The sequence below is a fragment of the Phacochoerus africanus genome, chromosome 3 (assembly GCF_016906955.1).
Source record: "Phacochoerus africanus isolate WHEZ1 chromosome 3, ROS_Pafr_v1, whole genome shotgun sequence".
NCBI lineage: Eukaryota > Metazoa > Chordata > Mammalia > Artiodactyla > Suidae > Phacochoerus > Phacochoerus africanus.
Window position 1 is genome coordinate 173,889,747 of NC_062546.1, and position 25,853 is coordinate 173,915,599.

The following is a 25,853-nucleotide window of genomic DNA, read 5'->3' on the forward strand; positions in this document are numbered from 1 at the left end:
AGGATGAAATAGCACCAATATCGATGATGTGCTGATCTTCAGGTTTTGCTCAGGAGAATCCTTAACTATCCTTAAATAATTCTCTGCTCCTACTCACCATGCAATTGAGAACATATGCCTTTGTGACATTTGACAGGGAGCTCATGTTGAAAACCATTGTTTTCTCTGCCCACTACATCATTATGTTGATGATTCTTCTGGATTTTAGGTTGAGTCTCTGTAACTGTCTATCTTTCTGAAACACCTTTCAAACCCTACAAATAGAATTTTGTGTGTAACACATCATTTGACATTTAAACTGATGTCATCCCAAACACATCCTGTAAATAGGGGGAGAGGGGGTTCCTCCACGTGTGTGTGTGTGTGTGTGTGTGTGTGTGTGTATGCACATGTGCACATGCACCACTGACACTAAAGAGACAACAATTTGAGTTTATATAGTTAGCACCTTAAATCTGTATTGGCTTTTAGATCTTGTATGATCCATTCATGTACCAATTTGAGCCTTTTAACTAGTCGGTGCCTCTTTCAAAATTCTTGTCTCCAGAGTGTGTTAGATGACCCTCCTCTGGGCTTCCTGACCTTTTTATAAGGGACATTGGACAGGTAACTATACCCCTTTGAATTCCAGTTTTACCAAAATTAAAAGGGTGATTACTTGAGAGTTGGAAGATGCACCATCATTCATAGACATCTGAGAACTGAGTCTAGTGTTAGTTCACTTAAAGTCTGGTAGAACCTGATGAACCTAGCCATTTTTTCTTAAACATAAGGATAGTGGATGTGTAAATTTTCCTGAGTCCAGCATAAGCCCTGATATACATGGGTGCTGCTCCAGCAAGAATTGAGCTTTTCTGATGTGGCAAGATCCTATCTTGTAAGGACAGAGTCAATAGCAGCTACACACCTGAACAAGAACTCTTCTGTTTTGAGGGTACTGCTTCTCTTTGGCTTCCATTATATTTCTGTGCATCTGCTTAATTGAAAGGGGACTTGATCCAGTGTACAGTGTGTGTGTTCATTGGTATGGGTTCTCCAGGATTCCATACATACCTACCCTGGAACATCGCCCTGGGACCTACTTTTCTGTACACCAAAATGTTCCCATAGCTCCTTCTTTCAAAGATATGCTTAGAATAAGCACCGTGATATTCATCTTAATATTGGCTACCCCTTGTATGGGTTGAAGCATAGTGGGGCCTCAAATATTTAACTGAGTAGAAAAACATAATGCAATCGTATAAGGCTACATGCTTTAAAGTACTTAATATTTCTTACTTTATTTGGGCTCTGCAGCCAGTGGCTTTTAAACTGTTCCTTGGGCCAGACTGAGGGCATTTGCCTCTAAAATCTAAGGAGTCTTTCCTCAGTTAGCTAAAAAAAATACCAATGAGTAGTAATTTTTCCATTTTAACTTGTTTAAATTGCAGTTAATTTACAATATTGTGTTAGTTTCAGGTATTCAGTGAAGTGATGCATATGTATGTGAATCACTTTTACATTCATATAAAGTGATTCATATATATTCAGTTCTGTGTGTGTGTATATGGGTATATATTTTGTAAGATACTTTTTCATTACAGATTATTACAAGGTATTGAATATCTTGGTTATACAATAGGTTCTTGTTACTTATCTATTTTATATAAAGTAGTGTATATGTTTATCCCAAATTCCTAATTTATCTCTCCCTCCCTTCCCTGCTATCCCTTTGCTATCCGTCAGTTGTTTTGTGCATCTGTGACTCTGTTTCTGTTTTGCAAATAAGCTCATTTGTTTCATTGTTTTTCATTTCACATAAAACTGATAATCATACGATATTTGTCTTTGTCTGTCTTACTCCATTTAATGTGATACTCTCTAGGTCCATCCATTCTTTTTTATGGCTGAATAATATTCCATTGTGTATGTATGTATATATATGTGTGTTGTGTGTGTATGCTTCTTTTTAAGAAGATGGCTGTTGTAAATAGTGCTGCTATGAACATTGGGATGCATTTATGTTTTCAAATTAGAGTTTTCTCCTAGAGTTTCATCCTGATATATGGCCAGAGCAGGACTACTTAGTATTTTAAGGAACTGCCATACTATTCTCTATAGAGGCTGCCCTAATTTACATTCCCACCAACAGTGTAGGAGTGTTCTCTTTTCTTCGCACCCTCTCCAGAATTTATTATTTATAGATTTTTTATTAATGTCCATTCTGATTGGTGTGACATGGTACTGCATTGTAGTTTTGATTTTCCATTTCTCTGATAATTAATGATGTTGAGTATCTTTTCATTTGCCTATAGGTTATTCATCTTTCTTCTTTGGAGAAATGTCTGGTTAGGTCTTCTGCCCATTTTTTTCCCCCATTTTTGAACTTCTCTCCAACTCAGGTTTTGTTTTTTTGTTTTTTGTTTTTTTTGGTCATAAAAGCTTAGATTTCTACAGTAAGTCTACTTGATTTATCATAAAATTATGTTTTACTATTTTCATTTGCATAGTATTCCAAGAAAATTAACTTGAATTTCAGGAGTTCACCTTTTTGAGCAGATAACACTGCTTACATAGCAAGTGCTCTTATTGCCTCTTTTGTTGTGTATATGGAAGGGAAGTGGCTTCTGTGTGAAAAATGGGTACCAGATAGTAGATGTCTCATGTATGCTTTATTTCAGCTTTCCATGAATTCTGTGATGTGATATTATCACCAGGTTATAAATGATGAGGCTGTATCATGGAGCAGTCCAATGTCACAGAGCCAGGAGAGGTGAAGCTCAGTCTGTTTGATTCCAAAGCCCGGATCATCTCCATTGTCTTGACACTATGTCTAATTTTACTATTAGGTACTAAACTCTTTTGGTGCAGAGGTTCTATTTTATTTACACCCCAACCTCCCCTGCCCCCAGGAGAGTCCACAAAACCAGATGTAGTAGCTCCCCTCTCATTTGAGTCTTGCTTACAGGGTGTGTTGACTATTATACATAGCCAAGGATTTGCTCAAGTCACCTCAGGGCTTCTCATTACTTGCTTTCTGTTCTGTACTAGGACATATCTTTCCTTGTCTTTAAGTTGTAACTCAGTCTCTTCCTGACAGTTAGTTAACTTCACGTGGGGTTTGGGGATTAAAAAAAAAATTATATTGTCAAGTGAAAGTTTGTTCAAAACTCTGAGATAGCAGTCCCTATTTAAAGATGCTCATTACCACAGAACAAAGAGTGGGGAAAAAAATGTATACATGTAAGGATAACTTGATCCCCTTGCTGTACAGTGGGAAAATAAAAAAACAAAAACAAAAACAAAACAAAACAAAAAACCTAGAGATAACCATGAAAAAAAATTTAAATAAAGATGCTCATTGGAGACAGCTTGTAGAAATTAGGTGTCTCAACAGGAGACATTCAAGAACAAAATACAGAAAAGTAGAGAAGAACAAAACTTATTTCTGATGAGCCGACAGTATGTTTAAGAGAGATCTAGCTGTCACACAGTTTGCCTTTTAATGTTCTGGATAGTTGGGACACTGGTACAAAATTGAGCTATTGTCTCCTAGAAGACACCCTATAATACTTGCACATATTGATTGATTATAGAAATAAAAATGCATGTTATTCTAAAGTTACATTTTAAATAAGTTAACATTTTGTTATTAAAACAACAGCTATTGACAGCAAGTAAGGAGTCAGTCATGTCTTTAAATTTGAAGGAACAATATATAGTGTGGCCTATTTAAGGAAAATAAATTTATTCCCCCAAGAAGAATAATGTCTGTCTCTTTCTTCCTCTCTCTCTCCTGCCCCACCAACATATACATATTCTGTATATGTGTGTATATATGTATATGACTCATCTGAAAAAATAATATAATTGAAATTGTTAGTCACTGAAATATTCATTTCTGTGCCTCTAAGTCAACTTATTTTTTTGGCCTTGGCTGCCCCATGCTGGTTTGACATGTTATTTATCTGTCTTTTTCAAATTTGAGATTATTGATGTGCAGTGTACAAGTCTGGGTTAAAGGCTTGGAAACAAACCAGAGTTTCATGGAGTTGGCCCCACTCTGTCCTTAATTTCAGAGATAATGGGTTGCTTCTGAGGATATCACATTTAGACTGACTTGTTCACTTTGTGTGAATGGTAATTCAGGGGCTTAATCTGAGAGGCTCTTAGTCTTCAGATCACCCAAATGAAGAAAAAACATATTGGTGTGGAACTCGATTGTCTAAGATTTTTATGATACTTTCTCTTACTTTCACTCCTCTTGATTTTTTTTAAATGTTTCTCTCAGAGAATAGTTGCCAATCATAGAGCTCTTGGCACATCACTTGTTTAAGAAATACTCTAAAATAATACAAATGAATATATATGCAAAATAGAACCAGACTCATAGTTAAAGAAAGCAAACTTGTGGTCACCAAAGGGAAGAGAGAAACAGGGAGGAACAAATTAGGGATAGGGGATTAACAGACACACACTATTATATATAAAGTAGATAAGAAATGAGGATATACTATAGATATACTATATAGCACAGGGAATTAAATGCATTACCTTATAATTACCTATAATGAAATAGAATCTGCAAAAACGCTGAATCACTCTGCTGTGCACCTGAAACTAGCACAATATTGTAAATCACCTATACTTAAAAAAATGTTTTAGATGGAGGTGGGGAATAGTTTACTGAAGTATATATTAAGGAAAAAGAAATAATGGAATGTGAACATTCTTTTTAATACTTTCAGCATAGTGTTTCATCCTCAGTAGCACATTAATTTCTTATAAAATAAGTTATTTTTAAAAAGCAACTTCTAACTGAATAAGGATGAAAAGTATTAGCAATTCTGTGTTTTGTACACAGTAAGAATGTTGCAGCACATAGAAAAATCAGATTTGTAAATAACTTCAAAATGGATTAACTTTTTATAACTGTACCATATAAAATGAGGTATGAAAAATTGTTATTTTAAACTGCAGTAGCTCCAAAGAGTTGGAGAATTACTTTTAGACTATTGGTAAACAGGGAATTGCATTTTTACTGTTTCTTTCTTTTCCAGGGGCACAAAAAAAAGTTAATTTTTATAAGAGCAATTTTTAAGTTACAAACAGATTTTTGGAGAGTTTCTTCTATAGTGGCCAATTGTGTATGAGACAAATTATTCTTGACCTCATTGCAGGCAGAGTAGTTAGGCCACTTGCTCTGCCAAAGTTGAATTTCATTTGAACTTTCTAATAGTATGAGCTGTTTTCAGAATTTAATAACTGACTCAAATATTTAATAATGAAAGCATTCATTAAATTTAAAAAGAAATCAGGATATATTTTTAGGTGAACTAACTTATTTTCCTTATCAGCTTTATCACCTTTAGGAGAAAAGGAAGAGAATGAAACCAGTGTCTTTGTGTACTTAAGTAGACATTAAGGCTATAACCCCAGCAAATAATTTATTTCAGTATATATTATCATTCAGAAGATTTGGGAAGTGCCAAACAGCAGTAATAACTACACTTCTACCTCTACTGAATAGCAAATTGCACTGTTATGTGAACCTCTTCACTTGTCTGCTGGGTAATCATTCTTTTTAATAGTCAAATATATTTTCTAGATCAGTTTTCGATTGCAAACTATCAACTTTTGCATTGCCTAACAGTCTTCTCTTAAGTACAATGGCTTGTTTTGAAATGCAAGTGGGGAAGAGCAGAGAGTTGAAAGATTTTGTTTCCATGTGTCATTCTATAAAAAGGTGGCAAAAGATCATTAAGTGGATTCATTTACAGGCCTTCTTAGAAATAGAATGTTTTTACATAAAAGTATGCTATAAGCCTTTTTAATTAAGTCCCATTGTACCATGCACTGTCTTCCCCCAGGGTTCCCTTGACCTCTCACCTCTTACTTTGTCCTATAGGCACTCCACTGCTGGTGAGGAGAAGCAGTGACCCTGCTCCAAGCCCACCCGCTGATGCCCAGCCAAGCACTTCGCACCCCAGTGGCCAGAGTCTGAAACCTGTTATTCCAGTAGGTATACTGCTCTTTGCATTTCTGATGAAAGATCAAATGCCTTACCCATAAACTAACTGGGACTTTGCAGTCTTAAATGGAAAATTAGAGATCCTTTGCTAAGAAATATAGTATTAGTTAGGAGCTATTACTAGTACCTAGTTATAGGGATAGCTATTATGTATAGAGCACCAATTATGTGCCTAGCACTGTTCAAAGGGCTTTACATGAAGTCATCAACACTTCCACATCAAAGCAAGAACACATTTTTGTCTCCATTTTACTGAAAACGAAATTGAGCCAGAGGAGTTTTTAGTGATGTGTTTAAGGTCATAGCTAGTATGTGGCAGAACCAAGAATTTAACCCAGGTGGTTTGACTCCAGAATCTATGCTTTTACCCAAAGCACCGTATTCCTGTGTTTCCCTCATCCTCTTACTTTAGATGCTCCAAGATAGAGTTGTTCTGTTTTCAGCATAATGCTTTATGAAGTCACATCATGGTGAATGGTGGTATAATTTCAAGCTACTGGTATCTTAGACATGTGGTACCAATATTGAGTTTCTAGATCTTAACCTTCACATTAAGGGAAAAAACTGTATACCAACAGGGCTTACACCTAGTAATACCTATAACTGCCCTACATGTAACTGAGAAGTGGAGAACAGTTTCCTAAAGAAACAATGTCCCCAATCTCTATGGGGCTATGGGACTTTTCTACTAAATCCTAGGTTTCTTTGAAGAAGTGTGATTGTGGTTTATCCTTGGAAATAGCCTGAGAATTAGATTTTGGCTAATGGTTGTATTTCATTGCAATTCATGATCTTCAGTAATGTACCTATATTTAAAAGTTTCCTAAAAGCAAATCTCCTCTCAATTTTAAGCCTTACTGCCTGTGATGCCTTTAGAAAATGAAACAAACAAACAAAAAAAGCAACATTTTATAGAAAGATTCTTAATGAGCTAAATGGATGTTCCCTGTTTGTTATAAAATATTCTTATCAAGAACAGGGGTCAATGTATTTGAAGTAGGAATCACCAGACTAAATCATTACCAATAGGTTTGCAGCAGTATTTTGGCATATTTCTTTTTGTGAACAAGGAGATAAATGTCCTGAAATTATTTTAGATATCATGTTTTCTCACTTTCTATTTTTTTTAAGGAAATGCATTTAGTGAAACATTAATTTAATAAAAATCAGGTGTATATGTTCTACTCTAATGATGAGTACAAACAGAACCAGTATGTGGTATAGGAGGTGTGCATGTGTTTAATGCACACTGATTGAGACCACATTAAGCCTAAATATATTGGATTGGAGGAAGAGAAGGATTATAAAAATGAGAGAATAATTACATAAAACAGAAACTAAATCACTACTTATTTTTTTTACGATGTTACTATATCCTAAAACACCATTGTTATTGATGTGTTACTCTGATTTATGTGCAGAAAGTCCACCACTATTTACGTCCATATTTCTGTCACCTGGGCTCTGTGCTGAGCATAACTGTAAATACAGCAGTGTTGCCTTCCCTAGAGGAAAGAAGGGCTACTCTCCTGCTCCTCGATCCTGTATCCTGACCCAAATATGCTATTGCGGAGCCTTAAGTTGGAGTATTTAGAGAGGGAGATAAAGTATTTCTAGCTAAGATGCAAATTCTAATTCAAGAAGAAATCCTGGCATCCAGAATCCTTTTACCTAAACCTACGCAAATTGTCAAAGATGGGTGGAGTTGCTGGGTACCAACAATAAAGAGGAAAGTGCATTTCCTCCTTTCCTCAGAGGGTTCTTTGTGGATGATGAAGTTCAGACCTGGGACTCAGAGAACGAGAGTCTGTTCCTTGCCACAGAATAATGGCACATCCTAGACTTCTCTTGTCTCTACTGTAAAATAAACTTCCTACAAACTTTAAACCTCAACATTGTAAGGAACAGGCATTGTGCCTTATTTATTGTTCTGTCTCTAATCCCAAGCACACAGAAGGTGCTCAGGGCAGGTCTATTGGACTTAGGAACACAAGACACATATTGGTCTAGAAAAAGTCCTAAAAGTTTTCATCAATTAGCCAGCTTTTCTAATTCATATTGTCTCTGCTCCCCTACCTCAAAATCTGCCAAATAGAAGTTTATATGCTCCAAGGTCTGGTTCACCCCAGGCAAAAGACTGTTTAACTGCTGTATTGTGCCAAGGGTAGGCAAAGTTAGTAAGTGTAGACATTTAAGTGTGTCTGTTTTTGCCTAGAAGAAAAGTGTGTGTGTGTGTGTGTGTGTGTGTGTATAAATCCAATCCTTTATCCCTGAATATCCTAATTCCTGGGCTGGTCAGACCTATGTTGTCCAACATCATAACCACTGACCAAATGTGACTATTTAACACTAGAAATTTATTTTAAGTGTAGCATGCATACTGAATTTCAAAGATTGAAATATGAAAAAAGTAATATATTAGATCCTATTAATAATTTTATATTGACTGTATGTTGAAATGATACTATGGTAAATCAAATTGAATCAAATATATTTAAATTGTTTTCACCTGCTTCTTTATAACTTAAAAAAACATGGATACTTTATAACATTTCAAGTTGCATCCTATTCCTATTGGACAGAGTAGCTCTAGACCTAGACTGAAGTCAAATTGGATAGAGCACTAATGAAATGGTTGGAGACCCTTGGGAGAAAGTGCTTTGAGTTGCACGTCATCTCAGGGGTACCAGTATGATTAGGTTTGCCTGGGGCAGTTCTAGTTCATGCCTGTTGTTTGGCATATTTATTAATAGTGTGCCTGCTCACTCTCAGAGGCGTCCATGTATGGATGATAAATTATGCAGCACCCTATGTATAGCCCTACAGTCACTTTTATTGTCTGCTCAGTGATAAGAGGAGTAGCCTTTCAAGGAAACCCTGGAAAAACCCCACAGCTCTCCTGTGGGAGCCACCTGCAGAGAGGGTTCTGTGTGGCAAGGACCTGAGCCCAGGCAGTACAAAAACGGAGACAACAGATTCCTCTCCATCTCTCAGATTCCATAAGTCCACAGGCTGCTTCCTCCACTTCTTCCACGGCACCATATTTGGTTCCTGTGATTTGATAAGTAATGATGAATATGGGGAGCGTGTGATAATGTACCCCCAGCAACTACTATGAAAAATAATTGCTTAAAAAGCTCTGTTCAATTGCACTTCATTTCAATATCCAAGAAAAAAAGCAACGACAACAAAATTTCCATCTCTTGAACAGTGCTCATATGTAAGTAATTCACAGATGGCAGAGCCCCAAGTGGGTTATATTCAATCATTCCCAAGAAATGAAACTTACTTATAACCACAGCATAAGAAGCTGTAAGGAGGACTATTTGACACATTTGATTATGTTGAAATATTGCCTTTAAAACCACGGTTGATGATGGTTATTTTTAGTTGTACTTCATTAGGCTTACTACAGAGGGAAGACTTTACTTTGATGTCCAGAGATACGTTTTTGAAATGTTGGAAGAGCTGAACTTGTTTTCTGGCTGATGAAGTTATTACAAATTGGTTATTTAAGATGTACACCCTCAGACAAGTTGGAGTTCTAAAAAGGGTTTAAATTAGAAAAATCAGATCCCCTGCGTGCTTCTAATTCTGTGTATTATGCAAAGCCGCCAAACCTGGGTGTTTGTCCCTTAAGCGTACCTCCAGATAAACAGCGTGGAAATTTGCTTCCTTTCTTCGTCTTTTTCATAACCCTATCCAGTTAATCAGAGTAGTATAATTATTAATGTGCAAATAATAATGCCTATTTATCTTTCAAGGAATAGAAAATAGACTTCTACTGACTGCTTTTGAATCAAAGGAAGAGAATCCTGGGGGGTAAGATATTGTAGTGAGAGCCTGGTTACCATCCTTGCCTTGATTGTAACCTGGTGTTCTTGGCTTAAGGGCATGCCATAAAACCAGGTTCTTGAAATTGATGTTCCTGAATTTGGGATGGAAGAGAACTCTAAAACAGATGTGACTTTTTTTTCTTAATATCCGGTTAACTACCATGGTTGTTTTGTGTTTTAATGACTGTTTATAGTTTCACATTTAACCCCTAAGGCAAAATGATCCTGCCGGGCGAGTAAATTAAAAAGTGGCTTCCTGAAAATTATAATGCTGTGGTTGTTCTCTTTGTTCTAAAACCATTACTTGTCTTGATTCACCAAAATGAATTAAGAAAATACCAGTCTGGTTTTTTAAGTCTATGTCTATAATATATACATTTTATTTCAAAAAGTAACATGACCATCTTTGGAGTTGTTAAATTAGAAGTCCATGGATGGATTTCAGAGCCTCTATGAACTCTCTGAAGTTTTATGCTATGGCACAGTATATGTGGGTATGTGTGTGTGTTTCCTGAAGGTGATCTATCATTCTTATCAAATGTTAAAAGGAATGCGGAAGATGCAGGAACACTTGTTTTGGGGTTTTGGATGAAATAACGTGGGAAAGCCACCAATTCTCAGAGTATGATGAATGATAGAGATAAAGAAGTAAATTGTGGAGTTCCCATCGTGGAGCAGTGGAAATGAATCTGACTAGGAGCCATGAGGTTGTGGGTTCCATCCCTGACCTTGCTCAGTGGATTAAAGATCTAGTGTTGCCCTGGGCTCTGGTGTAGGTCGCAGATGCAGCTCGGATCTGGTGTTGCTGTGGCTGTGGCATAGGCCAACAGCTGTAGCTCTGATTGGACCTCTAGCCTGGAAACCTCCATATGCCATGGGTGTGGCCCTAAAAAAGCAAAAAAAATAAATAAAAATAAATAAATAAATAAATAAAAATTTTAAAAAAGGAGTAAGTTGAAGTTGCCACTGTCCTCCAATTGGGTATTAAAATTAAGGTTATTTCATTTTGTTATCACCTTTCCCATCCAACACATAGTATGTGAACCCAAGATGTGCAGATGAATGGAAGTTTTTGAATTGCCACATTGAGAGGGTCAAAAATAACTCTTTAGTCAGTAGCAACACAGTTCATAGCAACAGTAAGATTGGGGTAAAGGGTGTGGACCCCTTTGGGAAGACTCCCTGCATTTTCATTGGGAATGAGAAGTGAAAATACAATACTGGTTGTTTGGAGTTTTGGGTATTTCATCAGCAAAGGTGAGAGAAAATCTTGCCAGTGAGTAGAAGCGTTTCTCTTTGTATCTTGCACATAGGTATTGAATTTGAAACTTTTTCCTTTGGATGTTACATGTATTGAAGTTTTATTTCAGTATTGCTTCTGGATTAAACATTTTCAAACCCATGAAAGAAATTACTGAAATATTACAGACAAAGTTAAATGTCTTGGATTTTAGGATTAAAATCATCTAATTGTCACTGACGTGTCAGGGGACTTTTGGTTCTGGGATACTCACTGTCTACATCCAACACAGAAACTTAACAAAAATTCTGATAGGCCAAATCCTCCTTTTCTCTCTGTTAGATGTATAATCTAGTAGCTAAGGAAACAGTGAAACAGTAGACTCTGATGCCAATTAGAAGGAAGGCTCTATCCATTGTCTTCCAAGGAAGAGAGATGGATATTGAAGAGCAAGAGGGAGGGAGAAATAGCATGTAATATATAATCTCATTATTTAGAGATACTAAAACCTACAAGAGGTTTTTCTTTTTTCCCCCCTCCTGACACAGTGATTTAATAATAGTCCTGGTGTTTGCAACTCCAGCTGTTCACGCTGTGTGCTGATAAGACCAGAGCTTGGAGACACATTGCAACGATGGTTTTCATATGGCTTTGTTTTTAAGAGATAAAGCTGCCATCCAATATTTCATGGGGGCCAAATATTTACTTTGCTTGGCAAGTTTTGGCAGCTTAATTGCTGAAGCAGTTAGGTTGGTAAGACTTGCGTTCAGGTGGGGAAAATGCAGAAGCCCAATATATTCCGAAAAAGAGGTTTTCACCTTGTAGGAGTTGGCAAAACAAATTTAGATTGTCTGAATGTCTGTGCCATAACTAATGAAGGAATCTGGGGACTGGGACCCCTGTTTAGGTGGGTACTTCATTCTGGGGTCTAGTCTAAAACTGGAAGTCTATTCAGAGGCCAGTTTCAGAAATTAAAGCGGTAACCAGGACATGGGTTTTTTGTTTGTTTGTTTGCTTGCTTGCTTGCTTGCTTGTTTTCTGTTTAGATTGATTGGCACATAGTGAAAATTGAGTGGAGTTTGTTTTTTATGTCAACATAAATTGATTAATCCCTTAGATGCCAGGACCTCTGCCATGTGCCATCCAAGAAAACATAAGGAATGGTCCTTGGCCTCAGGAAACTTACAACCTAGTTATGAAGACCAGAGCTAAAGCAGTTAACCCTAGTAATGTGCCAGTGAATATCAAATCATCAAATAATACACTTTTACCCATTAAAATGAGCACCCTTTGCCTTTAGTCTACACTCTGCTCGGCCCCCCACGCCTCCCAAGGGGAATCATCACGTGTACCATCTCTGTTAGCTTTTATCTCACTCAAGGATAACTGCTTGTTTACATGTCTGTTACAAGACTGGGCTCTTCAGAGGCAGGAAATGGTGTATTCATTTTTGGGTGCAAGCCCCCAGGCACAGTGCTGACACATAAATGTGATGGAGATGATTCAACCTTTTACTTCTGAGATGGGCACAATGAATTCAACAACTTTTAACCATTTTATAAAGATGTGCGTGTCTGTATATGTATGCAAATGTATGTATATATGTATATATGAGTTAGAATGTGAAAATTGTGAAATTACCTGTGTAGCACAGCTGTTTTGCTCCCAAAATAGCTTTAGTTTAAGATTTTCTGCTTTTGGACAAGGTGTTACCTGTGATTTTTAGTGTTGTCAAGGGCAGAGAGATGTTTGAACACAAGTTTTCCACTTGGAATTTAAAATATGGATTGGTGCTTGGGGTCAGCAGTTTCAAGTGAGGCCCAATTTATCTTCTTAAAGTCTAGCAATGACTTCATCATAGAAATTGCTTTTGAGAAAGAATAGATTTATAGGAAAAGAACAAACCTTGGTAATTCTAGAGATGAACCTTAAAAAGGCTAATTTTGTTTGTGTCCATGATATGTGAACAAAGAAAATATTAATATGCAATCAACAGAGTAAGTTATCTGAGTTCTGCCTCTTTGTCATAAAACTATGACTTCTGTAATAAAAAAAAGTTAGTAGTCTCAGTAGCTACAGCTTTGTAATCTTCTAATAACTATGTTCAAAAAACCTAGAAAATCCTTGATTAAACTAGAAACTTCTGGACAAGATGGCTCTATTATACTCATCACAAATAAAGACTTTCCCCTTGAAATTTTCCTCATATTCCATCTTCTTTAAGAAGTTCTTCAGGTTTCAAGTGATTTGGAAGAAAATAAATATTTCTAAATAAATTCATATCCAGATATATGAATTAATTCAAGAGTATGAGAATATTTACTAGGGTTTCTTTTCAAAACGCTAATAAACATCTCATGTCAACAGTATGGGCAGATGTGATTAAACCATGTTGTTTGAAATTTGGTAAAGATGATGTTTAAGGTAGCTTTATTCTAAAGGTCAAGATCTTGTGTCCTGATTCCATCAATAACTTTGTGACCCTGAGAAAATTATTTAAATCATGGACGGTTTCCACAGAAACTTAACTTAAAGGAAATAATAAATAGGCATCTTGTATGAATTCCTGTTGTGCTTAGGGACTCAAGCATTCAAAGTAGCAACTTCAGGGTACCAGATGCAAATTATTAACTCGAATGGTATGCATTCATCTTTAAATATTTGTAAATGCTCATAGAATGAGGCTATATTTCTATGCAAAGCACCACATTTTATTTTCATTGCTTGAGGTGATACCAAGAAATTATATATGTAACTAAATACACAAAGGCAGCAGCATAAAAACAAAGCTGCCCCTTCATCAGCACACTTGAATTCATTGGAGGAGAGCGCTGCTTAAATCCGAAGACTAAAAGTGCAAGTAGCTCACATTACTTTAAAATGAAAGCTCAAGGGTATGGATCGTGTCTTCTGCAGGTTCTGATCTGCCGCACGTCCCTTCGGTGTTGTGGACATTTACTGAAGATTGATGACGTGGAAGGAAAGGGTTAATGAGAGTTCACCTTGAAATCAGTACTGAGAAGAAAGTGTTTTGTTTTGTTTTGTTTTCCCTGAGTATGGTGCAATTCTTAGAAATCTCTTCTGATGGGAGAGTCCACCCCCCACCCCCAGCCGAAAGGCTTCTGAAGTGCAGGTTTCTTTTTTTTTTTTTTCCTTTTAAAATCTAGTCATTGAAAGACACTGTACAGACATTTAAAAGACTTTTTCTCTTTCTCAGGAGGGTGGCCCCTTCCTAATAGTTCTGTCCTTTAAAACAGAATCCTGATTTAGATGAATCACATTTTAAAAGTAGCTACTGTGTGTGTTTTACGCTTGTGGAAACTCACAGCATCCTCGTCAGCAGCATGTGAGCCTGTCACCATTTGGCTTTTGATGTCTGATTAGATGATCATAGGGACATCTGGAGTGAGTTAGTTTTGAAGTTACTGGTGTGAGGCGCTGGAGAATCCAAACCTTTCTGACAGACTTGAACCAGTGAAAACATCACTACTTTTAGCAAATCTTTTTTAACTTGCAACTGGCTGATGATTTTCTGACTGATGTAGCCCCGATGTTTTCCAACTGACTTTCCTGCCTCCTTTCTCTACACAACTCCCTACCTTTCAAGTAAAGTATGGGTAAGTGGCATTTATTGTTAAAAAAAAAAAATCGTAAAGGCTCATCCCCCTTTAAAAGGAAAAGGTAGATTCTTAAGCAGCAGAAGTCAAAATTGATGGACTTGCTTAAAGGAATTGCATTGTCTCCTTTTTCTCTGGCTTTAATTTCAATCACTGTGTCAATCACCTCTGTGCTCTTAATTTTTAAATAAAATATATTTTACACACAGCTGTGTTCTATGAAGATCCCAAATAGGCATCCAAAGCAGTTGATATTGCTGTAGTATAATACCGCATTTTTAGAACACCTGTCAAAAGTTCATACATTTATCTAGTCAAATGTTATTTGAATAGTCTTATTAAATATAAGCATTGTTTAGTTAAAGGCAGTATAATTTGTCCAATGAGGTTTCACTGGTACGAGATGATTCCTTACTGTTTCTTGAAAAAAAATGTCTACCCATAAATATCCAAATATATTTATAAAATTTGACCATGTCCTCTCTCTTGCCCTAAAGCAACTGGCTATTTCCCAGGATATATTTTAAATGTATTCATATGGCTTTTTTATTGCAGTAAAATGCACATAATATAATATTTACCATCTTAACCATTTTTCAGTGTATGATTAAGTCTCACTGAGTACATTCATATTATTGTGCAACCACCACGCCATGAATCTCCAGAACTCTTTTCATCTTGCAAAACTGAAACTCAATACTTATTAAAAAATGACACTCTATTCTCCCCCTGCTCAAGCCCCTGACAATCATCATTCTACTCTCTGCATCTATGATTTTTGACTGCTCTAGTTATCTCATATGTGAAATCATAGTATTTTTTTTGTGACTGGATTATTTCATTTAGCATAATTTCCTCAAGTTTTATTCATATAATCCGTGCCAGAATTTCCTTCCTTTTTAGGGTAAATAACATGTATATGAAGCATTTTGCTCATCCATTCATTTTGATGGACGCTTGTGTTGCCGCCATCTTTTAGCTATTGTGAATAAGGCTGTTGCGGACCTGAGTGAACACATATATTTTTCAGACCCTGCTTTCAATTATTTGTGGTATATACCCAGATGTGGAAATTCCAGGTCATGTTCTTATTATACTTCAAATTTTTTGAGGAGCCACCATACTGTTTTCCATAGTTGTTGTACCGTTTTATATTCTCATCAACAGTACACAAGGGATCCAATCTCTCCACATCCTCGCCACACCTGTTATTTTCTGCTTTTTTAAAACAGCCTTTTTTATGGGCATGAGGTGTCATGCCATGGTTTTGATTTGCATTTCCCTAATGATTAGTGATGTTGAACAAATCTTTTCATGTGCCAGTTAGTCATTCATCTATCTTCCTTGGAGAAATATCTGTTCAAGTCCTTTTTCCATTTTTAAATTGTGTTGTCTGCTTGAGTTGTTGTTATTATAGGAGTTCTCTATATACTCTGGATATTATTCCCTTATTCAGGTAGATGATAGATATCTACCTGGATATCTTTTCCCACTCTGTAAGTTGCCTTTCCACTCTGTTGAGAGTGTCCTTTTAACTCAGAAGTTATTCATTTTCATGAAGTCCATTTTGTCTGCTTCGTTGTTGTCACCTGTGTCTTTGTTGCTGTAGCCAAGCAATTATTGCTATCTCAGATATTGTGAAACTTTTGTCCTATGTTTTTTTCTAAGAGTTTTATAGTTTAAGCTCTTACGATCAGGTCGATGATCCATTTTGAGTTAAATTTTATAGTATTAGGTAAAGTTCCAACTTTATATTTCTGCATGTGAATGTCTAGTTTTCCCAGCACCATTTATTGAAAATACTGTTCCTCTCTGGTACCCTTCTCAAAAATCATTGACCATATAAGCAAGGGTTTGGTTTTGGATTCTTGGCATCACTTTTTACAACCTGATGCAGCCTATACTTTTAGCTTTATCTCCAGCCACACCACACTAGTCACCCTGTGAATGCTGCTTACAGTTTCTCACATGTGCACAGAGCTTTTGTGTGTCATTGCTCAGCTCTTTGTTCTGCTAGGCAAATGACAAATGTCATTCACCCCTCTTCCCCCTGGTGAATGTGCAGTTTTCTTTCAAAACCCAGTGCCCTGATCTCTTTCTTTTACTAATCTTTCGCTAACCTCTTTCTGTTAATGAGCAGAATTAGCCACTTCCTGTCCAAGGCACACTAGCATATCTTTATTTTAATTCTTTGTAACTGATGTTAAAATTTTCCACATTTTATATCTTCCTTATTAGACTAAATTTCTTGTGAGTGGATCGCATGTTCTTTCACATACCCAGGATGTGACGTCTTTCCTAAAGAACAGGAGGCACTTATTAAAGGTTTATGTAAAGAACAGAATGAAATACATTTTCCTATCACCTAATAGTCTATTTAAACCACAAAGCAATTTAATTGCAGTTTTAATAGCATTAATCTGCATGCTAGACCTGCCAACAGATGGCCAACTACTACTACCCAGGGTGTCATGGAGGGAGGGACTTTCTTTGCCCAGTTCCAAGTCGTATTAGATGTGGACACTTTATTATATGTATTTAAATAGGTTATTTCATCCCATAACAATCTGCAAATTCACCTTTTTTACTCTGTTTCATAGATGAAGAAGCTAAGGCTCAAACAAGTGAATTCATTTGCCCCAGATCATATGACTAGTAATTAGCAGAGCTAGAACTTCAAGTGTGTCTTAATCCAAAGTATAACCTCTTTGATTCTGCTATTGAAATCAAATGCTGTCCTTGGAAGTAGCACCCTAGAGTCTATACCTTTGTCCCATTGATGCTGCCATTGCTTAAATGCTTTGGGTAACTCCATTTGAAACAGCCTTCAAAGCCAGTTTATAAACTGCTTCCTAAAAAGTTCATTTCATCGTGTTAGACATTAATTTTAGCCAAAACTGTTATTGTTCTATTTGATACCAAATTTTTAAATTTTTTATTATAATTGATTTACAATGTTGTGTCAATTTCTGCTGTACAGCAAAGTGACCGAGTCATACATACACACATATGTATGTGTATGTATATGTATATATGTGTGTGTATATATATATATATATATATGTAGATACACATACACACTGTTTTTCTCATATTATCTTCTACTATATTCTATCACAAGGGTATAGCAGGACCTCATTGCTCATCCATTCTAAATGTAATAGTTTGTATCCACTAACCCCAACTCCCAGTCTATCCCACTCCTTCCCCCTCCCACTCCCCCTTGGCAAAAAATAAAATATGGAATGCTTTACAAATTTTCACATCATCCTTGTGCAGAGGCCATGCTAATCTTCTCTGTATCATTCTGATTTTAGTGTATGTGCTGCCGAAGCAAGCACTTGATACCAAAATTTATATGGTAAAGTTGGTCTCAAGCAACTTTGATGATTTATACAACTTACATATCCCTATGCAGCAGAAAGATTTGCCATGACAAAAAAAAAAAAAAAACTGATGCAGGCATTAAAAATATTTATGGAAGAAAAGATTCAACTATGCTTAAAGCAGCAGAGTTTTATAGCCATTCTTTGTTTATCCAATTGTCTAGTGGTTCAGACAACTAGGTTTTGTCCCTGACTCATCCATTGGCTCTTTGTCAAGTTAGGCAAGTATAAATTTTTTCTCTGTCTGGAAGAAGAAGATTGTCTTGTCTTGCTCACAGTGGAATTGTGAGGTTAATGCCTTTTATCTTGAGTATAGCATTTAGCAGACTGTGGGTGTTTAATATATGTTAATAATAGTGATAATAATGAATGTTGATAATTAAAGGTCTTTTATAATTACCAAATTTCTAATGTGTGTGAAATATAATTAAAGGGAAATAACTTAAATGAATATGCATGCACATAAAAACTAGAGCTAGCCACCGCTTTTATTTTTAGCCGCTTCTTGACTAACATTATGAATGTAAATCCATTATCAAGAAATCCAATTTTCATGATAGTTTCACTAGGGTCATGTATGGCAAACCCATGCAGGATCTAGAAACTAGAACAACATCTGTTTGACTTGAAAAACACAGTTATAAATGGGAAACCACAAGGGACTTTTGTAATTGGAGCTTGACCACATGAAATTGTGCATCAGGATTCAGTAGTATAATCTATCCTCATAACACTCTCTTTCCATGAGAGAAAGGTCTTGTTCCTAGAAACTGGACACCATCCCGGGAGTAGGTAAAAAACAGATCTGCCTGAAAGGTCTCTAAAAGATGTAGGAGGAATAGAGGAAACAATAATCATAAATAATTTCCCATGAAATTCAGCTTGGAGATGCATCCTTTGAACTCAAATTATTTCAGAAGGTACTGGAGCAGTAGGTGGGAGCTGAGAACCACGAGAGGCAGCAGGCTGAAGTGATTAAGAACAGGGACCCGTAAGCAAGATTGCCTGAGTCAGTTCTAGTTCCACTACTGCGTAAAGGGTTGATTTCTGCCTGGTATGAACCTTCTTTGGGTCCCACTCTCCTCATCTGTAAAATGCTAATAAGAATAGGACTTATCTTCATGGCTCATCTTGATAAATAAATGAGCAAGTACTTGTAAAAAACTCTTATAATCCATAATAAGTACCATATGCATTTGCTAAATAAATCTGGTGTTGGATCTGGGCCACTCATGAAGGAAGGAAGGATGGAAGGATGAGGTAGACTCTAGAAGCACTTCAGAGAGTCATCTTTTTAAAAAGCTGAACTTGATCAGATTGGGCTTTAATTTAAGGAAGGCACTTAGCACATAGCTAGGAAAACAAATTCACTCTAAAGCTGAATATTAAATCCATTTTGAGCCTCATTATTATAGAGACCTCTGCAATTTCTTTTCATTTGGGGGGGAAAATGAGGGGGAAAAAATGCTCCAAAGGCCAATTCTTAAAGCAGTATTAGAGCTGTATCAATGAGTTCAGCCCCTTTTTCCCTCTCTTGATATGAAGTAGTTCTCTTCTTTGTAAACATTTTGTTTAAATTGGGAACCTAGCGCGAACTGGGAAAGGAGGGGTTTTTAAGAAACAGGACCAACATTCCCATCCTGGCTCAATGGGTTAATAACCTGACTAGTCTCCGTGAGGATGCAGGTTCCATCCCTGGCCTTGCTCAGTGGGTTAGGGATCCAGCATTGCTATAATCTTCAGTTTAGGTTGCAGGTAAGTTGCAGATGTGGCTCAGATCTGCAGCTCCGATTTGACCCCTACCCCAGGAACTTCCATATACCCCAGCTGCAGCCTTAAAAAGAAAAGAAAGAAAAAAGAAACAGGATGATTTCAAATAGTCTTAACCTGACATTCATATCCTATACTTTTTTTCTGAAAGCCCCTGCTTTTTGGTGTTCCCCAAATCCCCTTCCTCACTTTCCTGCATGGCAGACACCTTCTCATTTGTTAAGGCCAGCCCGCAACATCACCTCCATTTTATTTATTTATTTTTTCCAAGTTACATTATTTACTTATTTATTTATTTTATATAGTGATTTTTATTTTTTTCCATTATAGCTGGTTTACAGTCCTCTGTCAATTTTCTGCTGTACAGCATGGTGACCCAGTTACACATACATGTATACATTCTTTTTTCTCACATTATCATCCTCCATCATAAGTGACTAGACATAGTTCCCAGTGCTACACAGCAGGATCTCATTGCACCTCCGTTTTAAATCTCTTTTTGAAACTCTGCTCCTTGGCAGAAGTCTGGTGCTCTTTCAGCGAAAATTTTTAGAGTAATGTATGACACAGCACGTATTGAGATCATGATGAAAATATTTTTGTATTTAACATCAGACCGAAATATCAGAGGCCATACACACCTCTCATATACTGGTTCCCCCACTCGAGTTGTTCTGCTGTGCTCAGGATTGAGCCAACTGCCCCCTCCTAGTTCCTGCCATCCCTTTCCCTCTGTAAGGATGGATCATACTTCTTTCATGAACAGAGTTGTAAACACATATCATTTTTCTTTGTATCTCCCCCTCTTTCCTGAGAGTGGATGTGTGCTGAGAGCAGAGAATGTGCTTTTTATCTTGGTAGCCTAGCATTTAGCATACAGTGGGTATTTAATAACTAATTGACTGAATGAACCAGTGAGTGATAAAAACAGTGGACAAGCAAATGGAGAGAAACAAAAATGAACACATTCTCTGATTCTAATAGATTGATGTTTTATAGAGAAAATGTTTTAAATGCAGTGTTTAAAGAACACAGTGTTTTAAAAGGTAACAGATATGATTCTTGTGTTTTTTGCATTCACTTTTAAATGGTGAACAAATGGACTTCATTCAGCATGAAAACCACTTATGTCTGTATATCTCAAAATAAAACAGAGAAGACATAGACCTCTGAGAACATTATGCCATTTCTGCATTTTTAATATAGTTCAACTCAATTCCTCCAAGTCACTTTCCAGCCTTTTGCATTTTAAATGTGATGACAGTGGTACTAGTGGGGGAAGAACTTGTTTGGAAATGATTTTAGTCATTTAAGTTCAGCCTCTGATCAGTGCTTTCTTTACAATTTGAAAATGTGTAAGAATCATCCATGTATATTTGGAGGGAGTATTATTGAACCTACCAAATGACCTTTTACTGTCAAAATGTGAGTTTTTTCTGGATTTCTAAATCTCTTTTGATGAATAAAGTAGAAATTACAGACTTTGTGCAAGTGCATTCTATTCAACACCTGAATATTAGGACGTTTTGATCTGGGGTCAGATGTGCATTTACTGACTACCCATAAACTGCTTTCCATAAAATAGCAAGTAGAATAAATATTCTTCCTAGTGCTCCTGCTTCTATTTTTTCTTCAGTTACCTATGGAAACTGGGTGAAAAACTTTGTTTTACTTTGCTTCTACCACATAGAGGTAAACTGATTTATTGCATCATGTAACTTAAAATAATGTATCTTAGAAATTACCAAACTGATTTTTGCTTTTAAAGTCCTTGCTAATTTTTGATTATTGGCCTGATGATTTAAAAATTAGCAGCCCGACATGTAAATCTAAGTATTTTAAAGCAATGAATCTAGGCAGCCATTTCAGAATAAAATTCTTCTGGTCTAATTTGGAGAAAAAACACACTTGTTGTATGATTCCCAGCTGATACCACACTTTGATACCATTATGGAAGATTAAGTCCTTATAAAGCTCTTGGACTGTTTTCTTACTTTTGACTGTGGACTTCCTGGGATCTTTCATTCATAAGTTTGGGGTGATTCTGCACAATGGTTCATAATCTTTACCTTAATTTAACAAACATTGTGCCAAAGCCTCACAGTTTGTGCCAAGGGTTAAAAGATGACTAAAACTTGGGCCTCCCACGGGAGCCGTCACATTTGTGTCTCTCTCCTTATCCATCGAGGGACACAGACATATAAATGGTAATTATAATTCAATATGGCAAGTGCAATGATCTGCCCCTCCACAGGGAAAGTCTATGGAAAACTAATAGGAGAATTTGAAAATGATTTTTGAGGAGTGCAAGTTTTATGTAAATGCTGAGCTTTAAAGGATGAATAGGAGGCAACCAGGCCAAATCATGGAAAAATTTGTTTTAGCCAGAGGGTTACACGTATAAAGACAGAGATGCGACATAATGGTTTTCCCACGGTCTTCTGAAGGAATTACGAACACTTTGGTCTTGCTGAGGGAGTTTGGAAGGATGAGGAGCAAAATCATAAAAGATGATATATGTCACATAGAGAAGCTTGACTTTTAAGTGTTAGACAAAGACCACTGAAGAGTAGGAAATAGAGAGGTTACAGGTTCAACTTTGCAAATACCAGAGTAGAGGAGTTCTCACTGGGGCTCAGTGGTTAACAAACCTGACTGGTATCCATGAGGATGCAGGTTTGATCCCTGGCCTCATTCAGTGAGTTAAGGATCTGGCGTTGCTATGAGCTGTGGTGTCGGTCGCAGACACGGCTCAGATCCAGCATTGCTGTGGTTGTAGTATAGGCCAGCAGCTGTAGCTCTGATTCAACCCCTAGCCTGGGAACCTCCATATGCCACGGGTGTGGCCCTAAAAAGACAAAAGACAAAAAAAAGAAAACCAGAAGACCAGAGTAGAGATGAGGAAATACTTAGGAGTTTGTTACAGTATGACTGAGGACAGAGGTGGCAAAGGCCTAAATTACCCCATGATCCCTTTATAGATAAGGGACTTAGCAATTGATGGATTCAATATTAATTAAAAAAAAATCTACACCAACACTTTCTTTGTGGTCTCTGTTCCAAGTGCTTCAAATATATTTCTCTCTCTAATTATAGCAATCCTCATAACAATAGCTACCATTTATATCCCCATGTTATCAATAAGGAAATAAGGTACAAAGAGACTAAGGAAAAGTCACATTACTCAGTTATAAAGCTTGTAAGTTGCAGAAACATCTGGGAACTACAATCACAGATCTTGGATGGGGGTAGAACACAGAGGAGATGTCAGGAATTCCCAGATTCTGTTTCTGTGTAGTGAGGCAGAGTGTTCTACCAATGCATGGACCTAAGATTCAGTCTGTGGGCAAAGACAGAAGTAGAGGTGCTTGGGGATCAAAGAAATAGGAGTTCACAGAATTCCCACTGTGGCTTAGCAGGTTAAGAACCTGACTAGTATCCATGAGGATGCAGGTTCCATCCCTGGCCTCTCTCAGTGGGTTGAGGAACTGGTGTTGGCGCGAGCTGCAGAATAGGTCACAGATGTGGCTTGGATCCAGTGTTTTTGTGGCTGTGGTGTAGTCCATCCCCTGCAGCTCTGATTTAACCCCTAGACTAGGAACTTACATATGCCACAGGTGTGCCCCCCCCCAAAAAAAAAGAAAAAGAAAAAAAAGAAAGAAACCAGATTTCAAATCTTGAAGTCTTTGATAATCTTATTAAGAGCAGTTCCTGAAGAGGCAAGCGAGGTGGAAGCACTTGTACTGTTGGTTGAAGAGGGTATTGGAGGTAAAGAAGTGGAAACAGCTTTTACAGAACTTAGGACATTGGGGAAAACACACAGAGTTAAATGTTATATGCCAGTAACCATTTAAGAACTCTTTTAACTTCAAGTGACAACAGTACAATGTAAAATGGCTCAGTCAAAAAGTGAAGATTCGTTGTTGTTGTTATTGTTTTGTTTTTCCTGAGAATGCTGCAGGCAATCTAAAGAGCATGTGGAATGTATCTTAAGTGCGAGATGCAGCTGGACTTCAGGAAAAACTGGAATCAGAGACTCAAGTACTTTTCTCTACTTTATTATTTCCCAGATTTTGTCATGTTTATCTGCAGGCCAGCTTCCTCAACAGAGGGGAACGTAGCTGCTAACAATTCTAGTTTTCTCATCTCCAGAGAGGCACTAATTCCAGGAAAGAAGTCTAGCATCTTGAAGCCGTGGCTACTTTGAATCAGCCATGGCTATAGCAGGTGGCAGGAGTGGTCTATGACCACATGACCTTTGGTGCCACATTCCTCATTGGGAGAACAGTGGCTAGCATGGGGAGGACTTGGCAGACATTGATACAGACTCAGAGCCAAGGTCAGGTTTAAGCAATTGATCATGACTATGGGTACTGTCAGTTCAGGAAGAACTCTGTGCCAGAGTGGCTAAGGTCGCTTCCAAGAGAAGAAGGCTTGATGTGGGTCTTTTAAAGTAAGGATTTATATGCCTATATAAGATAGGCATAGAGATCAGTGAGGAAATTCATATTAACAAGGATATGTAAGTAGTGTTTGGACAGAATTAGACCTGACTGTAGAGGAATTAAAATAGAGTAGACAAATTCTGAATGCTGTTTCTCAAAGAGTAAGCCAAAGACAACTTACCGTAGAAACACATATTCCTGAGCCACCTCCCTATTTGTTAAATCAGAATTTTGAGAGTAGAGTCAGGGAATATGCATCTTAGACAGGTGTTGTTTGTGAACTTCAGTCTCCAATGCAATGGGAAGAATGCCGTGAAATTAGGTTATAAAAATAGACTGGACTTGGCCTGTGGAGGACCAGGTGTTGAGGCATCAGGAGACCTGGTCAGCTATCTCTGCTGGTTCGGACATGGAAGAAACCCTTGGAAGCACAATTTCCATGAATTATTCAAAGATATAGAAGGTAGAGTGAAAAGATCACAATATCTTTGATGAATTAATATGCACTGGAGTTGTGAAAAACAAATTATCTGTAAGATTTTGCATGAAATTTTAAAGTTGTAAAAGAAAAAAAGAAGAAAGTAGGACAGATGTTCTGTTGGAAAGGAGAGAACTGGTGAAATACAAAGGACTTTTTGAAAATAGCATAATTTGACGGGACCACAAAGACACCCTGAGATACGTTATTTAAGACACAAGTGAGTATTTTTGTCCATTCCCCATTTAATAAATCATATTTAGTATTACCAACCTCACTGAACAGCAGACAAGGGGGGGGAAAAAAAAAAACACAACACCTACCTCCTTAAAAACAGGAGTTTTGTCTCAGGCCACAGAAGTAATAATTTAGGACACAGACTCCTTTGGGTTTGGAAAAGTTAATGTATCTCAAATAACTAACTGACATTCTGTGAATGTAAGAACAGATAAGGTGTTCCCCAAAGATCCTGATCATATTATTCGGCTCTCTGTTTGGCTGAGACACTGATCTTAGTCTGATGGTGTTGAACAGATCAGCCTGCCGTTTTAGCATCTCTCTGGTAGGACTTCCGATACTTGGTTAGCATGATTGACATCAAGCAGGAAGAAAAACTGGTTTCTGATAAAGCAGTTAAGATAGGTTTTCTCATTCAGGGAAGGCTATACTGATGGAGAAACCGGTGATGTAGAAAACTCGTTGGAGTTCTTGTCATGGCTCAACGGTAACAAACCCAACTAATATCCATGAGGATGCGGGTTCGATCCTTGGCCTCGCCCAGTGGGTCGTAGATCCTTGTGTTGCTGTGAGCCGTGGTGTAGGTCGCAGATGTGGCTAAGACCCCGCGTCGCTGTGGCTGTGGTGTAGGCCTGCAGCTGTAGCTCTGATTAGACCTCTAGCCCGGGAACTTCTATATGAGGTGGGTGTGACCCCAAAAAGACAAAGAAAGAAAGAAAGGAAGAAAGGAAGGAAGGAAGGAAGAAAACTCCTAACCATAGATCATTTTGGTTTTTCTACCCTAGTTAAGAGTACAGTGTGTTCAAGCTACCCTGTAGCAACATATATTTGTAG

At 37.2% G+C, this 25,853-nt stretch overlaps 1 protein-coding gene and 1 non-coding gene across 2 annotated transcripts in view; one reads left to right on the forward strand and one right to left on the reverse strand.

The window, feature by feature from the left end:
- PARD3B (par-3 family cell polarity regulator beta) overlaps positions 1-25,853 on the forward strand; it is a 1,037,082-nt gene that overhangs the window by 474,859 nt on the left and 536,370 nt on the right. Inside the window, exon 4 of the mRNA XM_047773303.1 lies at positions 5,888-5,997. Within this exon, the coding sequence (XP_047629259.1) occupies positions 5,888-5,997 (110 nt within the window). The remainder of the gene's footprint in view (positions 1-5,887; positions 5,998-25,853) is intronic.
- LOC125123861 (U6 spliceosomal RNA) lies at positions 17,938-18,044 on the reverse strand. The gene has a single exon (XR_007134230.1). It is a non-coding gene; the product is annotated as a U6 spliceosomal RNA (small nuclear RNA).